The 15,586-nt window shown below is 37.6% G+C and overlaps 1 protein-coding gene across 1 annotated transcript; it reads left to right on the forward strand.

Annotated features, from left to right (window-relative positions):
- The first annotated feature begins 337 nt into the window (after positions 1-337).
- On the forward strand, positions 338-13,589 carry rfx6 (regulatory factor X, 6). Its single transcript, XM_068708227.1, has 20 exons — positions 338-494; positions 2,250-2,409; positions 3,272-3,395; positions 3,791-3,852; positions 3,982-4,059; positions 4,276-4,303; positions 5,181-5,288; positions 5,600-5,677; positions 5,801-5,914; positions 6,468-6,517; positions 6,949-7,108; positions 7,193-7,337; positions 8,082-8,191; positions 8,300-8,417; positions 9,691-9,813; positions 10,556-10,762; positions 11,102-11,408; positions 11,773-12,128; positions 12,831-13,031; positions 13,151-13,589. Exons 1-20 carry the CDS (start codon positions 338-340, stop codon positions 13,327-13,329), a joined length of 2,865 nt encoding a protein of 954 aa, XP_068564328.1. The 3' UTR covers positions 13,330-13,589.
- Positions 13,590-15,586: the final 1,997 nt, after the last annotated feature.

The raw sequence follows: 15,586 nt of genomic DNA on the forward strand, positions 1-15,586 counted from the left end.
TGATGAATGCATCCACGGGTTCATTAGCTCTGCCTTTCCACAGCACGGCTTTATTAGTCTGAGGTTGCTCTGTCAGATTTAACAAGAGTGCAGTTGTTTCCACTTTTCTTAAGCTTCAAAATCGTCGGTTGGACAAAAAAATGCTTCACGTGGTATTTTGTGATCAGTTGAATCTTTTCCTGGACTTGAGTGAATTTGGGATCGAGAAACACTGCCTGAAGATTCATTCTAAGGACAAATGAGTGGCAGTGGAGGGGGGTTTTTTCACAGCAGGCTGACTTTTTCTTTTACTTTGTCTTTGGTTGATTTGTTTATTAACATTTATTTTAATTTGACTATGCCAATGAAACGCAGCAGTGAGAGTTCAGCCAGAGATGGAGTGTTTCTCATACACTCTCTAACCAAGACTTTGTGCAGCTCACCAGAGGAAACACGCACAGAATTTAACGGACAGACACATTTCCATCAGGAGGATGATTCCGGGATCAAATCAGGTAATGAAACAAGCATTCTCGATCACTTATTACTGCTGGAAGTTCAGATCATTAAAGCTGAAGTGTCACTGTTTTATGTTAACATCCTTCTTAAGTCTTCATCATCATCATCATCTCCCGTTTTCTCGAATTAATCTTCACTCAAAGTCTTTAGATCTGAACGTTTTCTGCATACGTTTCAAATCTGCGCAGGTAAAAAATAAGTGACTGACCACATGGTGGTGCTACAACAAAGAGATCCCATTCATTTTTTTCCACAATTTTTTTTGGCCCTACACATGAGAATAAGGATGATGATAAAGACACACAAACAGGAGGGAATATGTGATTTACGTAACTAAAGTGAGAGGAATCAGTGAGGAGAAAATATAGTTAATGGATGAAAAGGAAGTCAGTCAGATAGTATTGTGGTGGTACTCTGATTCTGAAATGCAGCTTTACATTAAGACAGATACTTATTTTTTCCATAAAGTATGTAGCTCAACATAAATCCTAATTTCAACAGTTTTTTGCAAACATTTATCCTGCAAAAAAGGACTTTTCTTTTGGTTCTCACTACTGTCAACAAAAGATTTTGACATGCACAAAAAGGAAGTGTTATTGTTAAAGCTATTAAATATCACACACTGTATTTGGGATTTTCACAAAGTGCTGTTTTTCTAATATCGGGCAGCATTTCAGCAAAAATGTTACAACTCTAAGTTGTGAAACTTTTCCACAAGGATAGATCAAATGTTTCATCGACACCTCATTTGCTGTAAAAGCTTCAACCCTATCATGTTAATTATTAGCGGTGTCAGGATTAAAGTAGTTCACGGTCCAATTTTTAATCACTTTATTCAGTTGTACTGTTTTCACCCTCCCTACCCACAACTGTTAATTTAATTTCAGTTCAGTTCAGCTGATACATTTGAAAAGATATGCAAAAATATTGTTGAGCTGCCAAGATTCACATACAATTTTGTATTTCTTTTGTAGTGAATAATAAGTTTACAAACTCTGTTTTCTTTGACTGTCAGCTCCAATATTATATATTATTCTAATGGATGGATTTGGGGTATATGAGCTCTTGAACACAACACAAAATGTATTTCTGTGCTGTTTTTAATTGAGTATTAGTACATTTACTCTGATTAATTTGGCCTGTTTGATAGTTCATCATTGACTTGTTATGATGTATAATTGCAGAAATTATTTTTCTTAGATTTTTTGTCATCATGACATATGACATTACTAGGGTTCACGTTTGTCTTTTTTCTCACTTTGGAGTGTCGTTTGCTTTAGTTTGCAATTTCTGCACCAAAAGCAATTAAAACATTCCCTTTGAACACAGGAACATTCAAAATGCACAGTACATGAATAGCTGTATATATATATATATATATATATATATATCATCAATATATTGTTACATATTATTCTATATATAACTATATATATATATATTGTTATATATAGAATAATATGTATTATATCCTGTCATTGCTCATACACATTTTAGTTTACTGTGCGGGCAGACCAGTGAACAATCTAAGTGTTAAAAGAAAGCACAAATCACTTTACACAGTACAGAACTAATCCAAGAAGAAGAAGGTATTAGCAGAAATTATGCTAGAGAAGAAGAAGCTGTCTCACTCTCTTTTAGACAGTGATAGAAAGACCAGTATCTGTGTAAACCTTACTGAAAAAGTCAAGTTATGTTGAAAGTAAACCTCTTGTGAGCTATGTATTATATTTGTCTGTGTGTTTTCTCAGAAGCAGAGGACAGCAATGAAACACCGTCCTCTGAGGAAGACCAGGACCTGATGGACTTAAACTCGGACCTGACCATCAAACAGAGCATCTCGTCCTCCAGAAAGACCATCAGTCAGATCATCAAGGACAAGAAGAAACAGACGCAACTCACGCTGCAGTGGTAAGAGCTCTGAAAGATGTGCTATTTACTGCACCAGTAAAGGGACAGTAATATCCATGTTAATAGGTGTGTGGGAGGTGACATTCATTTATTGTATCCACAGCATTGCTTTGCATCACAGATACCTTCCTTCCTCCATCCTACAGGATGGTAGAGTAATGTAAAAACTGCTGTGTGTAATTATGAAATTACTTTTGGATACATGGTGACATAAAAACTCACCTTCCAAAACTTTGCACAAAACCTGCAGGTGATTTGTTAACACCTATATTTGACTACTATATTTTTCCAGACTCCAAAAAGATTGCTCTTTCTAGTCGCAATTTTTTTTCTTTTCTGTGGTATGCAAAGTAAAGGATATTTTTAACTCGCTCCCCTAATTCCCACTCCTTAAACCAATAAAAAAAGGCAAGCGAAGGTGATTTTTCCCTCCTATTTTAAACTTTAAACAATTTTTGGCAACTGGATGATTATTTTTAGACACCTTCCCAAAGCTATATTTCTGTCTCTTCAGAACATCTGAGTCTGAGTCAGTGGCTTCTTTTAAATCTCAGCTTAACACGTACTGTTATCGCTCTGCCTTCCCTGATTTCACCTGATTCTAGTTTGTATTCAGTCATATGTGTTATATTCTAATTTGTGTATTGCTGCTTTAGAATTTGTATTTTGTTATTGCTGTGTTTTTTATTTGCTTTGATGTGAAGCACTTTTCTATTTTGTTTGTTTTTTCTTCTGAAATTTAAAAGTAAATCTGTCCTCTAATATTATCTTTCTTGTGAGTATTTGCATTTCCTGCATTCAGTGGATCTCTCCGATATTGTTGTGATAATTACATGTTTTTCTCACTGATGTGTCTCAACAGGCTGGAGGAGAATTATATTGTGTGTGAAGGAGTGTGTCTGCCTCGATGTATCCTCTATGCTCACTACCTGGACTTCTGCAGGAAGGAGAAACTAGAGCCGGCCTGTGCTGCTACATTTGGAAAGGTGGTTGTGTGTGTGTGTGTGTGTGTGTGTGTGTGTGTGTGTGTGTGTGTGTGTGTGTGTGTGTGTGTGTTTGTTTGAAATCAGAAAATGTGTTCTATAAAATCTGAAAAAGGTATCTATCTGTGGATTTAATTTACTTATCAATTTGTCCTCGTCAATTAAGGGTACAGTGCTTTCAGTTACATGTCTCTTTGTTGTTATGAGTATATTTCAGGAAGTCTTAAAATATCTTACAAAGTTTATACTTTATGATTTCTGTTTAAAACTGTAATTAAAATATCACATATTGTTCATTATGAAGGTACTGTATACTCCAAATATTGATCCATTGGCAATGATATGACTGATATGACTGATTGATCTAACCAGAACTTTATACAACCCTTTCTCATCAGACAATTCGACAGAAGTTTCCTCTTTTAACAACAAGAAGACTTGGCACCAGAGGACACTCCAAGTAAATGCAAAAAAAAATAAATCCTAACCTCATTCTCTCCTATTTCGAATTTTTGCAAAGAAGTTGTCATGTAACAACAAACTCCAAAATGTTGTACTTATTGGACATTAATACTTTTACATCATACAGATATCATTACTATGGAATTGGCATCAAAGAGAGCAGCGCTTACTATCACTCTGTGTATTCTGGAAAAGGTTTGACAAGGTAACAAAACATTTGACATGATTTATTCCTGCATACCATATGGTACCTCCTTGTTTTTTTGCTTGTTGATCATTATTGTTTGTATTATTTGTATGGCCAGCATTAGTGCACAATTAGTATTTATCTGTTATGTCTCAGTCTTTGCAGATGACGGATGTTTTGTTCCTTGATGTATTTATATTTTAAAATATAAAATATGTTTCTTTTTGATCACAGATTTTCAGGGAGCAAGCTGAAGAATGAGGTTAGTTCGAAATTACTTTGTGAAATATGTTTTGTTGCACCTGTAACCACACCCAACGGTGATGTCACAGAGTCCTGTAGTACACTTCTTATCACTGCATGTAACAACACAGAGTTATAACAACACATCATGTAATAACTAGAACAAATTTAATACATTTTTACTTCATTATGTAATAACACCCAGATTTTTGTAATAATCTGCCACATTTTGTAATAAACAGCGTGAACGCAACATGAAATAAATGTTGCTGAATTTTGTGCTTAATTATTACATATTGTAGTGGTTATTACAAAATGTGGGAGTTGCACTTTTTTCACACAAAAAAATAAATAATATATGCATTCTATAGTAACCACCCAAAATCTCTGCCTTCATTCATATATTTGCCATAACATTTTTTTTTGCATTCAAGCTTAAATTATACGGACTCAAAATTAATTTTAAAAGACACAAGTAGTTCAGTGGATTAGTAGATTATCTTTCATTGGCCACATCAAGATGAAAACATCTATTTTGTTTGGTTACTACATAATGCATGTATTATTACATTTTCATAAAGAATAGCAACTCCTGCATTTTGAAATAACCATTGCAATATTTAATCATTTGTTACAAAATGCAGGAAGATGTATTTAATATTGCATTGAAGCTCTTATAAAATGTGTTATTACATAACATAGAGAAAATGTACGTCATTTTGTCGAGTATAATGTGATTTTATGACATAATTATTATTATGCGTTATTTCACTGATGCATATTGATCATTGGAGGTCAGCAAAAACAAGATTTTCAGAGGGTGATAAGTTGATAAAATCCATAGAGTTAAGATCAACTAAAGTAAAAAATGGGCTTCACTTTGTTTTATTTTCCAGGGAGGTTTCACCAGGAAATATTCTTTGAGCTCTAAAACTGGTACATTGCTCCCAGACTTCCCCAACGCTCAGCATCTTCTGCTGCAGGGAAATATCTCCAGAGAAAAGGTTAGTGATGAATATTGATTAATTGCAAAATCAGTATACAGCATAGAAGCTTGGCAGTGTCTATCTACTTGCTGCATTGTTGTACAGTAGAGAACAGACCTTCTGATGGGGGAAAAAAGAATCATTTTTAAACTAATGTTATATATGAATTTTGACATACATACATTAAAATGCTACATGGTGCAGATGTATTAACTCTAAACAATATTACATTGCCAACAGTTCTTTAATGGGCTGGCTGGCTGTAAGCCGTTGCATTATAGTTTGTTTGTGAATTAAGTTAATATCTGATCTTCATTCGCTCCTCGCAGGTTGATACACTGATCATGATGTATAAAACACACTGCCAGTGCATCCTGGACAATGCCATTAACGTCAGCTTTGAGGAGGTGATTATGACTGTCACACTGAGAGCATTTTATTATTCTTATACTACTGAAGAGACTAAAACCAGCACAACAGTTTACCATTCATGCAAACTAGATATAACTCTTTGCTATGCTTTGCTTCAGATCCAGAATTTCCTGCTCCATTTCTGGCAGGGAATGCCCGACCACCTGCTGCCACTGCTGGAAAACCCTGTTATAGTCGACATCTTCTGCGTCTGTGACTCCATCCTCTATAAGGTTGTTATGAAACACTTGATTTTCATTTATACAGACTAACAGCAGGATTGCGCAGGTTTAAAAGTTCCCCCGAAATCAGACCTTTACACCGTAAATTATTCCAAATATTTTAACTGTTCTTTAGCACTTGTTAACTTTCACATTTTTAGTTCATCACAATGTTAATAGTTAATAGTGAAGTTGGCTTTAACATATTAGTAAAATGTTTTCATGCAGGCTGTCCTAGTTGAAGACACATTCTTGTAAGTGTAAAGGTGTGGGTTCAATTCCCACTCTCCCTGAGCCAAGTGTCTTTTTATCAAAAAAAAATGTAATTCCTATCAGCAACTTATGTAACCTCATGGAAAAAGAAAGATACACCTAAATTGAACTGGTTGAAGAGAGTATCACCCTGCACAAAATAATGAAAATCATATCACTGATGATGCACTGCTGCCTTGCAGCTTGTCTTTTAATATGGGTAAACTTGACGATCCTGTTCGCTCTCTCTGAATCACTGATAAGATAACTATCTGGATTAACAGTGTATACTCAGTTTTTTCTTATTTTTCAGGTTTTAACAGATGTTCTGATTCCTGCTACAATGCAGGAAATGCCTGAAAGGTTTGTCACTTCATCCTCATGTGATATTGTCTAATTTGTTAAGACGTTCACGTGATACACAAAGAAAACTATGAGACAATATGAGGCTCTTTGTGACACCGGTGATATCCATGTTGCTGTTGCTAAAAAGTTAGAAGTATGTTTCCCTTAAAACCCTTCCCTTTCCTGGAAAGGGAGAAACATGTTGGAAGGAATTTTCCTGACTGACAGAAAGCTTTAGCCCACTTGATGCCTTGATCTCAATGTTGGATTTTTGACCATTCCCATCAGATATAGTACCATTTTACTCTCTTTCTTTACTGTAGAGATGAGAATGCAGGTCTTAAACAAGTCTAGTGTAACCCAAAAGCAGTTATTTGGAACTACAATAAGGTATAAAGATATTTAAAGCAAATCTTCATGCTGAATGATTCATTCATTTTGTTTATCAGTCTTTTGGCCGATATCCGCAACTTTGCCAAACACTGGGAGCACTGGCTAGCTTCCTCCCTTGAGAACCTCCCAGAATGCCTTGCAGCCAAGAAGCTCCCCATAGCACGCCACTTTGTTTCCTCCCTGAAGAGACAGACGTCGTTCTTACACCTGGCACAGGTGCGTTTACTGAAGGACAGAACAGATTGCATTATACTCTAATGTCTCAAAATAAATAATGATTTCTGAGTTCTTTTTCTGCAGATAGCCCGTCCGGCGCTGTTCGACCAGGCTGTAGTGACCAGCATGGTGTTGGATATTGACAATGTGGATCTCGGCAGCATCAGCTCGCAGCCTCTGCTCAGCATAAACTCTACTGGAGACCAGGACCCAGACATCTACTCTGAGTGTAAGAAAAAGTGGTGGGAGAAGTCCTCAGAAGTTTGACTTAAGTAAAAGTAGAATTACTGCAAAAGTTGTGCATTACAAATTTTACTCAGGTAAAAGTACAAAAGTATTAGCATCTAAATATATTTAAAGTACCAAAAGTAAAGGATCATATATATACGTATGATCCATGAATAAATATGATCTATATTGATTTTTATTTGTTACTGCCAAGTGTCTCAATCCATAATGATACACCATGATTTATTCATTGATTTATATTTTATATTAATAAAGACTAACTAATGTCATCAAATAATTGTAGTGCAGTAAAAAGTATGTAACTGGCTTCCAAAAAGTCTTACAGTAGAAGTATAAATGAGCATGGAATGGAAACATAAAAGTAAAGTAGAAGTATTTCAAAATTTTGCTTGAGTGCAGTACTTAGAGAAATGTACTCAGTTACATTTCACCACTGTTGATCATTTAACTCGTATGTTCTCAAATCAACCCAATGAAAATTAAATATTTACATATTTACATGAATGGTCACAACTGAGCTAGAAAGTACAATTATATGAGATCTCTAATTAGAGTATACAATAATATTAGATGATTCTTGTCAGTACATCTATAGTGTACAAAATTTGAGATTTTTTACAACAAGTAGCTGTTTCTGTTGCTCTAATATACAAATGAGAATCTGTTGTATTGATAATGATGCAACTTGTCTCTTCCTGTTATCTTATCTTTCTTTTTTTTCCAGATGACTCCATCACAGTCTTTCAGGAGCTGAAGGAGCTGCTGAGAAAGAACGCCACCGTGGAGTCCTTCATCGAGTGGCTGGACTCTGTCGTAGAGCATAAAGTCATCAAGGTAACAGCTGTTCCACCTGGTGCTGTGTGGACTCGTATTTGTCCTGCAAATGGTCCTGTTGTGCAACCAAGCAGCCTTTTCTTTTCTGTCTTCCCTGTCTCTGATCAGCCCGGTAAGCAGAGCGGTCGATCAGTGAAGAAGCGAGCTCAGGATTTCCTCCTCAGGTGGAGTTTCTTTGGGGCCAGAGTGATGCACAACCTCACGCTCAACAATGCCTCCAGCTTTGGTAAGAACATAAAAAAAATTACAAATTATTAACTCTTTTAAAAAAAATTTAATTCACGTACATTTCATTGAGAGAGAAGCTCTCTTTTGCGGGAACACCATGATTACACTCACACAGTTATACACCTATAAGCAGTGGTGGTAAAAGAAGTACTCAGATCTTTTATTTAATTAAAAATAGCAATTAAACTCTGTAAAAATACTCTTCTGCAACTAAAAGTCCTGCATACAAAATTATATTGAAGTAAAATAACATAACTATTGGTCCCATTCAAAGAGTTATATTATTATACATAACTAGCATGTCCATCTATGAGAAAACATGTTGGATCAAATATATTCTTCTTCTTCATCTTGTTTGCCATCAGGTCATATTCGGTGTAAACTGCTAACATAAAACAGAAAAAATGTGTTTTTTTTCTGTCAGAACAAACGGAGCTAAAACTGATATATCAGATATCATGATATAATGTGTAACTTTCAACTCAAAGATACCAGAAAGGGGGACCGGAAGCAACAAAGTTCATGAGAAATGTGGTCTAGCTGGTGCTAACAAAGCTGTTAAGCAGGCAACATTAAAAAACAATTTATAAAAGCTACATAGGGACATAACAACAACATGGTGATTATTGTGAAATTAATAAATGTCACTCAGCTAATTAATTTTTGTGTTCCATTCTTCCCCATTATTTAATCTACACACACACACGCACGCACACACACGCACGCACACGCACGCGCATGCACACGCACGCGCACGCACACACACACACACACACACACACACACACACACACACACACACACACACACACACACACACACACACACACAGGCAAGGCCAGAGCAGATTGCTACAATAGCGCTATAAATTGTAATGGCCAAGCTTGCCTTGATTAAATAAAGCCTTATCTGCGGGTCGCGTGCTCTCTGTTCACACACACACACACACACACACACACACACACACACACACACACACACACACACACACACACACACACACACACACACACACACACACACACACACACTACGTGGACGTGAATAAACACTAACCATGTGGTCTGAAGAGTCCCAGTGGAGCTCAAACACACACAGAAGGTTTTAAAGCTGCAAGCCAGCAGGTCAAACAAAGAGCAGCTTGATCCTAAAGGTCACAGAAGAAGATACTAGTCAAAGGTCTCAGGAAATTTGACATGTGGAAAAACTTCTTACCTTGTATTTTTAGGTTTAATTCTCTCTTTTCTCACTTGCATTTTGTACATTGACAGGTTCCTTCCATCTGATCAGGATGCTGTTAGACGAATACATCCTGTTGGCCCTGGAGACTCAGTTCAACAACGACAAGGAGCAGGATCTGCAGAACCTGCTGGACAAATACATGAAAAATGCAGGTATCAAGCATCACAACAGACACTGAGGTTCAGCTGCTGACATACATGAACTCAAGTCAAATCTACGGCAGGTCAACAGTCTGTGTAAGATCTTCCTTTTATTATCAGGGACATGGTAACGCCCACGTAACACCAGTTTACAGATGTTACAATCGTTGTAGGATGTATAGGAGGATGATCATCATATTAACACAGCAATTTTAAATTTTACAACATGTCATATTCTGCTTTACAAAAAGACATAAAACCAAGATGATGCGTAAATTAAATATAAATAAAAAAGGATTATAAAAAATACAATAAACTATAATTTTTGGGAAAGGAAATTCGTCTTTTACATTAAGGATATCAGAACTATTCTTTTGTGTTAAAATGTACAGAGCAGATGGTGTATTGCATTGTAGTTTTACATAATATAAAACACGAGTAGGGAAAATAATTAATTATATTAGAATATTAAATGTCAAAATAATAGTAAAAATAAAATAAAATACAAAAATTATGCAATTTCTGTGCATTTATGGGGCAATAATAAATAGACATCAGATTGAATAAAGGGAAATTAAAGTGCATTTTCTTTTATTTATATTTAAACGTCTGCACACTTCAGAAGGGTAGCTATTTATTTGCTTCCTTATAATAAATAACTATAATTTAACTTAACTGTTCAAACACTCACTGGTTTAGTGAGTTTCACCAGATGTCGTTGTTGATGTTGTAATGTCAACGTTGGCACTTTCAGATGCGAGTAAAGCGGCGTTCATGGCCTCTCCTAGTTCCTGCTTCCTGGCAAATCGCAACAAAGCCAGCGCTCCCATCGACCAATCAGTGAAGAATGAGTCTATGGGAGAACACGCCTATATGTCTCTGTCCACCAATCAGCAGCAAAGTCTGGAAACAAGCACCGGCATCTACCAAGGGACAGAGTCTACTGGGTTCACAGTGTCAGGTAAAGCAGAATTAAAGCACCAGGTTATTGCTTGCTCACCACTTTAACACATCAAGAAGTAGACACTACACAGAAAAACAAGCTAAAAACAAAACACTGACATTGTATCACCATATAAAGTTATAGCGCTGATTGAACCGATGAACGTAAGCTGCTGAAAATAAGGCTAAAGAGTGTGAACCAAAACAGTTCATTAGAGGGCCTTAAAACTGAAGCTATGAGCAGAAAGATGCTACAATGCTCCACAGAGCTGCAGAGAATATTGATTAGCGCAGCATTAAATAAACCAATCCTGTAATGTGAACACTTCCTGTCCCTGTGTGTTTGCCCTCTTCACAGGTGGTCAGATGCTTTACTCTCAGGTCAGCGGCCCCCTCATGACGCCCCCTATCTCTCCAGCAGCGTTAGTGCACAGAGGCTCCGTCATCAACCAGGGGCCCATGACGGGGAGGCCCCTGACTACCTCTTCTTCCTCCACCTGCTCCTCCTCCTCTTCCTCCTGCCTGTCCTCTCTCAGCACCATGACCCAGCCCAGCCCCTGTTCTTCATACCCGGAGACCCTGTACCACTGCTTACCTCAGACCAGCTCTAGTTACTTCCCCCAAACTGGCAACTCCTCGGCTTCAAACTACCAGCCTGCACTCAGGTCAGCTTCATTTAGTGCTGTGTGTTGTTTTATAGGCTTTTCCACACTGACAAGTATGACATTTCATGAAAAACAAACAAATTCAATGTTATTAATTTTAGAATATTGATTATTAAAATAAGAGTAAATGCTTCTTTTCACTTTTATGAGCTACCTTGAGATTTTATTTTCAAGTCTACTCAAAAATGTTATTGATTAAAAACCTGCAGCAATCAAACAGTGGTTGTTTTATTCCGTGGTACTGGCAAACATTGACATGGTTACTGAGCCGCTAGGTTCCCGTCCATCATTGAATCTGACTGCCATATGAAAGTTCTTTTGTTGTCATTATTAAGTCAGAAGATTTGTTTAATCTGTGTTTCAGGCCTCAGACTCAGAGTCAGTGTCTGGCTTCGGTTCAGTCTCAGGCTTCATCACTGGCCTACCATCTGTCTCGGTACCCCTCCTTCAACGACCAACACCTGACTAAAGACGTCCTCTACAGCCTTCATCACCCGTCTAACAGCACTAACTGCTCCCTGACGCCTTACGGCTCCGGGGTCCGTTCCGCATCCAGCTACACTTCAGGCTCGGATCCAGTTCAGAATGAACAGGGACTGGATGCTCAGACAGCAGCTCAGATTCTGAACTCAGGGGAGGGGTTCGGCTTTGTGGGGTCTGGACTTAACTCCGCGGGCGGTGGGTGTCAGGGACAGACGTACTCTGCTGCAGGACACAGCGGTAAGGACGACTCAGATTAATGTATATCATCTGGTGAATCCGACAGAACTTTATTTTCAATACAGGAAAATAAATGTGAAATTATGCGCAAGACAGCTCAATTCACATATCACATCACTTTGTGTGACTATGTTAGACCTGAGGAGGTTTTTAGAATAGCAAATTGAAAATCTTTAAAGATCTTTCATGATGAAACAATCACTATTATTGCTGTTGTGTTAATGAAAGGAAGCAAAATACACATTTAATCATACAAAAAGTGTTTGAACTGTGTTTGTGCATTATTTCTATGCATACGAAAGCCACACTTTCATTGCTGAGACTGATATTGTCAGTGGTTCCGAAACGTGGCTTTCGTTTTGACACAGTATTCTTCAAGAATAAGAGATAAAAATAAAAAAGGAAAGAAAAAACCTTTTTGGCTTGTGACCCCTTGAAATTTTTGGGAAGTTTTTCTTCTGACTGTCTCATTTGAGGGCTTTTAGTGATGTGCAGAGGTGAAAGAATAAAGTATTGCAAATAAATAAATATATATATATAATATATTCCTTTAGTCATCTGGTGACCTTCCAGATTTTTCTTGTGACCGCTTTCTTGTGAGGGGTCCTAACCACTGTCCTGTGCTCAAACCAAATTGCACAAAATTATTAACACGGTTGGTGGAAAACAGGAACTCAGTGCCAAACTTTCCTCCTGTGGCAGGTTACTACGGCAACAGCAGTTACCTGGACAGCCAGCGCATGACATCACTGGTTGACCAGCATGTGTCCGTCATCAGCACCATCAGCAGCTTGCGCCCGTTCCCGTCAACGTACTCTGAAGTCCACGATCCGCTCAACATCCTGGACGAACCGGGAAGGAAAACAACGGGAGCATATTTTACTGATGCAGACACCGGAGCAGGTCTAGTTTCTATTTCTCAACACATAAATAAGGGTAAAAGTAAGAAACAGAGATACAAATTCCATCTTGAATTGTTGAAAAGCAGTTAAATCTCATACATTTCTGTTGTTTCTTCACAGATCATTCTCACCCCTCGTCAGGATCTGCTCCCTGCATGTTTGGCGTTCGCTCTCCGTTCTCCACCCAGGATGCATTGCTCTCTCAGCAGCGGGTGCCGTCATCATCAGAGGTGCAGGACCTGGTGTCTTCGCTTCCTCCCATCAATACTGTCTTCATGGGAGCAGGAGGAGTACAATGACGGCCGGAAACACAATCTGGAGAACTGATGTTTGGAGTCCAGTCCCCATCAGAGCGGCCCAGATCCAGAATGTACACATGCACGAATGCTTTGAGGTGATTTGGATTAAATCAAGTGCAGTGCAGCAAGTGAGCCCACAGCCAAAATCAAACCCAGAATATCCAAACTGTAAGGTACAGTATGAACATGGAGCCAGGGCAGTCCTCCATAAAGAGACATACTGTATATAGAAAGACTGAGATAAACCTACATGACAACTGCTATTTGTTTATCCCCTACTGTATTATAAACCAGTTAGAGAGGAGCAAAGGAAAGATATTTATTTGTGTGAAAATGTGGATTATACCTTTAAAAATATAACAAATATAACAACAGTCACTCTGATACAGATATTTATTCACAACTGTATGTTACAACCAGTAATTCTGGAAATAATCCCGAAACGTTTGTTCCGACATAAATGATGCCTGAGGGCTTCCTCTTCTTCTGTGTGCAAACTGTTGTAAATAAATCTTTGTTAGTCAAAATTGTGTTCTATATTTTTGGCACACCAACAAGTGAAACCTAGCCTTACAGCACAGCTATTTAATATTCTATAAAGGCTAGCCTGACTTTGTGCAGAGTTTGTCCATTCAGAAAAGCTGCCATTTCTGCTGGAAGATGCAGGCGTCATCGGACGGTAATAGAGAGTTTTTTTGTCCTCAGATCTGAGAATAGTCACAATCTATTGAGCCTAGAGGGTTAACGCTCTGCTTTGCTTGTGTTTGGTGATGAAATTTATTTATAAATTTATATTTATTTATATTTATTGTTTCATAAAATTTCTTTTTGAGGGCTTTTAGAAACTTGTGCTCATGATGAAAATTGTGTTGAAAATTAAATATATCACTGTGATCAAAGTTGTTGATTGGGCTGATTGCCAAAACTGTCCTCCCTCAAAAAATTACCCATAGGTCATTTGTACAAGCAGTTTATGACAATTAGGTGGCGATCTCTAGTGGCCATTGTATTTATAATTGGAGCAAAGCAGAAGGTCAGGTGACGTAGTGTAAAGAGCGACAAAGTTCATGTAGGGAGGAGGTCGGGGACGACAGAAGGGTCCCACAATCACAGGACTTTGACATCTTAAGTTAACTTACATAATGCACTAAATATGTCTCATACATAACATTCTTTATTAATGCCACTTACGTAACACATGTCAACTTACATATTTTGCTTCAGTGCGTAACAAACCTATTTATCTTCACCCAAACCACAATCTTTTCCTCAACCTAACAAGTAATTTTGTTGTTTAAACCTAACCAAACTTCTCAATGTAAACCACGTGATTAAAACTAAAACCGTTACTTAAGGTATAGGTTACATGATGATTTGCTGATTTTCCTCCCTGTTTTGCATCATTGTAGATTGAATATCTTTGAATTTTGGACATTTTATAAACTGAAGAATTAACTGAAAAACTAATCATTACAATAATTGATAAAGGATATAATTATTAACAGCATCCCAAATGTTAATCCACGTGTTTTGCGGTGGTTTGAGCTAAATGCTAACATGCTCATAATGACAACGCTTAGTATACTGTTTTTGCTTTGTTAACATGATAACATTTGCTGACTATCTCTGAACACAAAGTACAACTGAGGATGACAAGTCATTTTTTTTCTAGGTTATTTGGTCATAAATTCAAGTATTGGACAAAAAAAGGCACAATGACTATGATTTTGTATGTATGGACTCATACAAAAAGAATCCCTCTCATTCATCACTTATGACACACTAAGTTTGTGGCGGTGTCTGTATCTGCAGGGACCCAGTCCTCTGCCTGCATTTTCTTATTTTGCTGTGTTCATGGCATTTCTGGGTGTCAACCCCTACAAAAACGTAACGATCAGGCAATGGGGTAAAGTCATTGAGCAGCCAGGATATTCCAATAGAAAAGGACACCGTTCTTGTGCAGTTTTGTTAATGACTTTGCTCAGCGTACTTGTAATGGGTGAGGACAGGTTTCTCTTTGTTATTATGGAGTGGCATCAGGGATTTAAATCTATGGCAATGTAATTGTTAAGCCTCGCATGTTGGAGAGTTCCCACCTACTGTAATCTGTGACTGTGATAATATTTGGCAGCTGAGTCCAGGCCAGGCTGTTAAATTAGCAGTGATAAGTTTAAGGCTTTGGCTGCTGTCCATGGTGCTGATCAATGGCTGGTGTGCAAAGTGATCCTCTGGGCACATAGCAATTTGAGATTATCTG

This window comes from Cebidichthys violaceus, unplaced genomic scaffold, assembly GCF_023349555.1.
Source record: "Cebidichthys violaceus isolate CVI_PGR_0920_01 unplaced genomic scaffold, fCebVio1.0.p SCAF_14, whole genome shotgun sequence".
NCBI classification, from domain to species: domain Eukaryota; kingdom Metazoa; phylum Chordata; class Actinopteri; order Perciformes; family Stichaeidae; genus Cebidichthys; species Cebidichthys violaceus.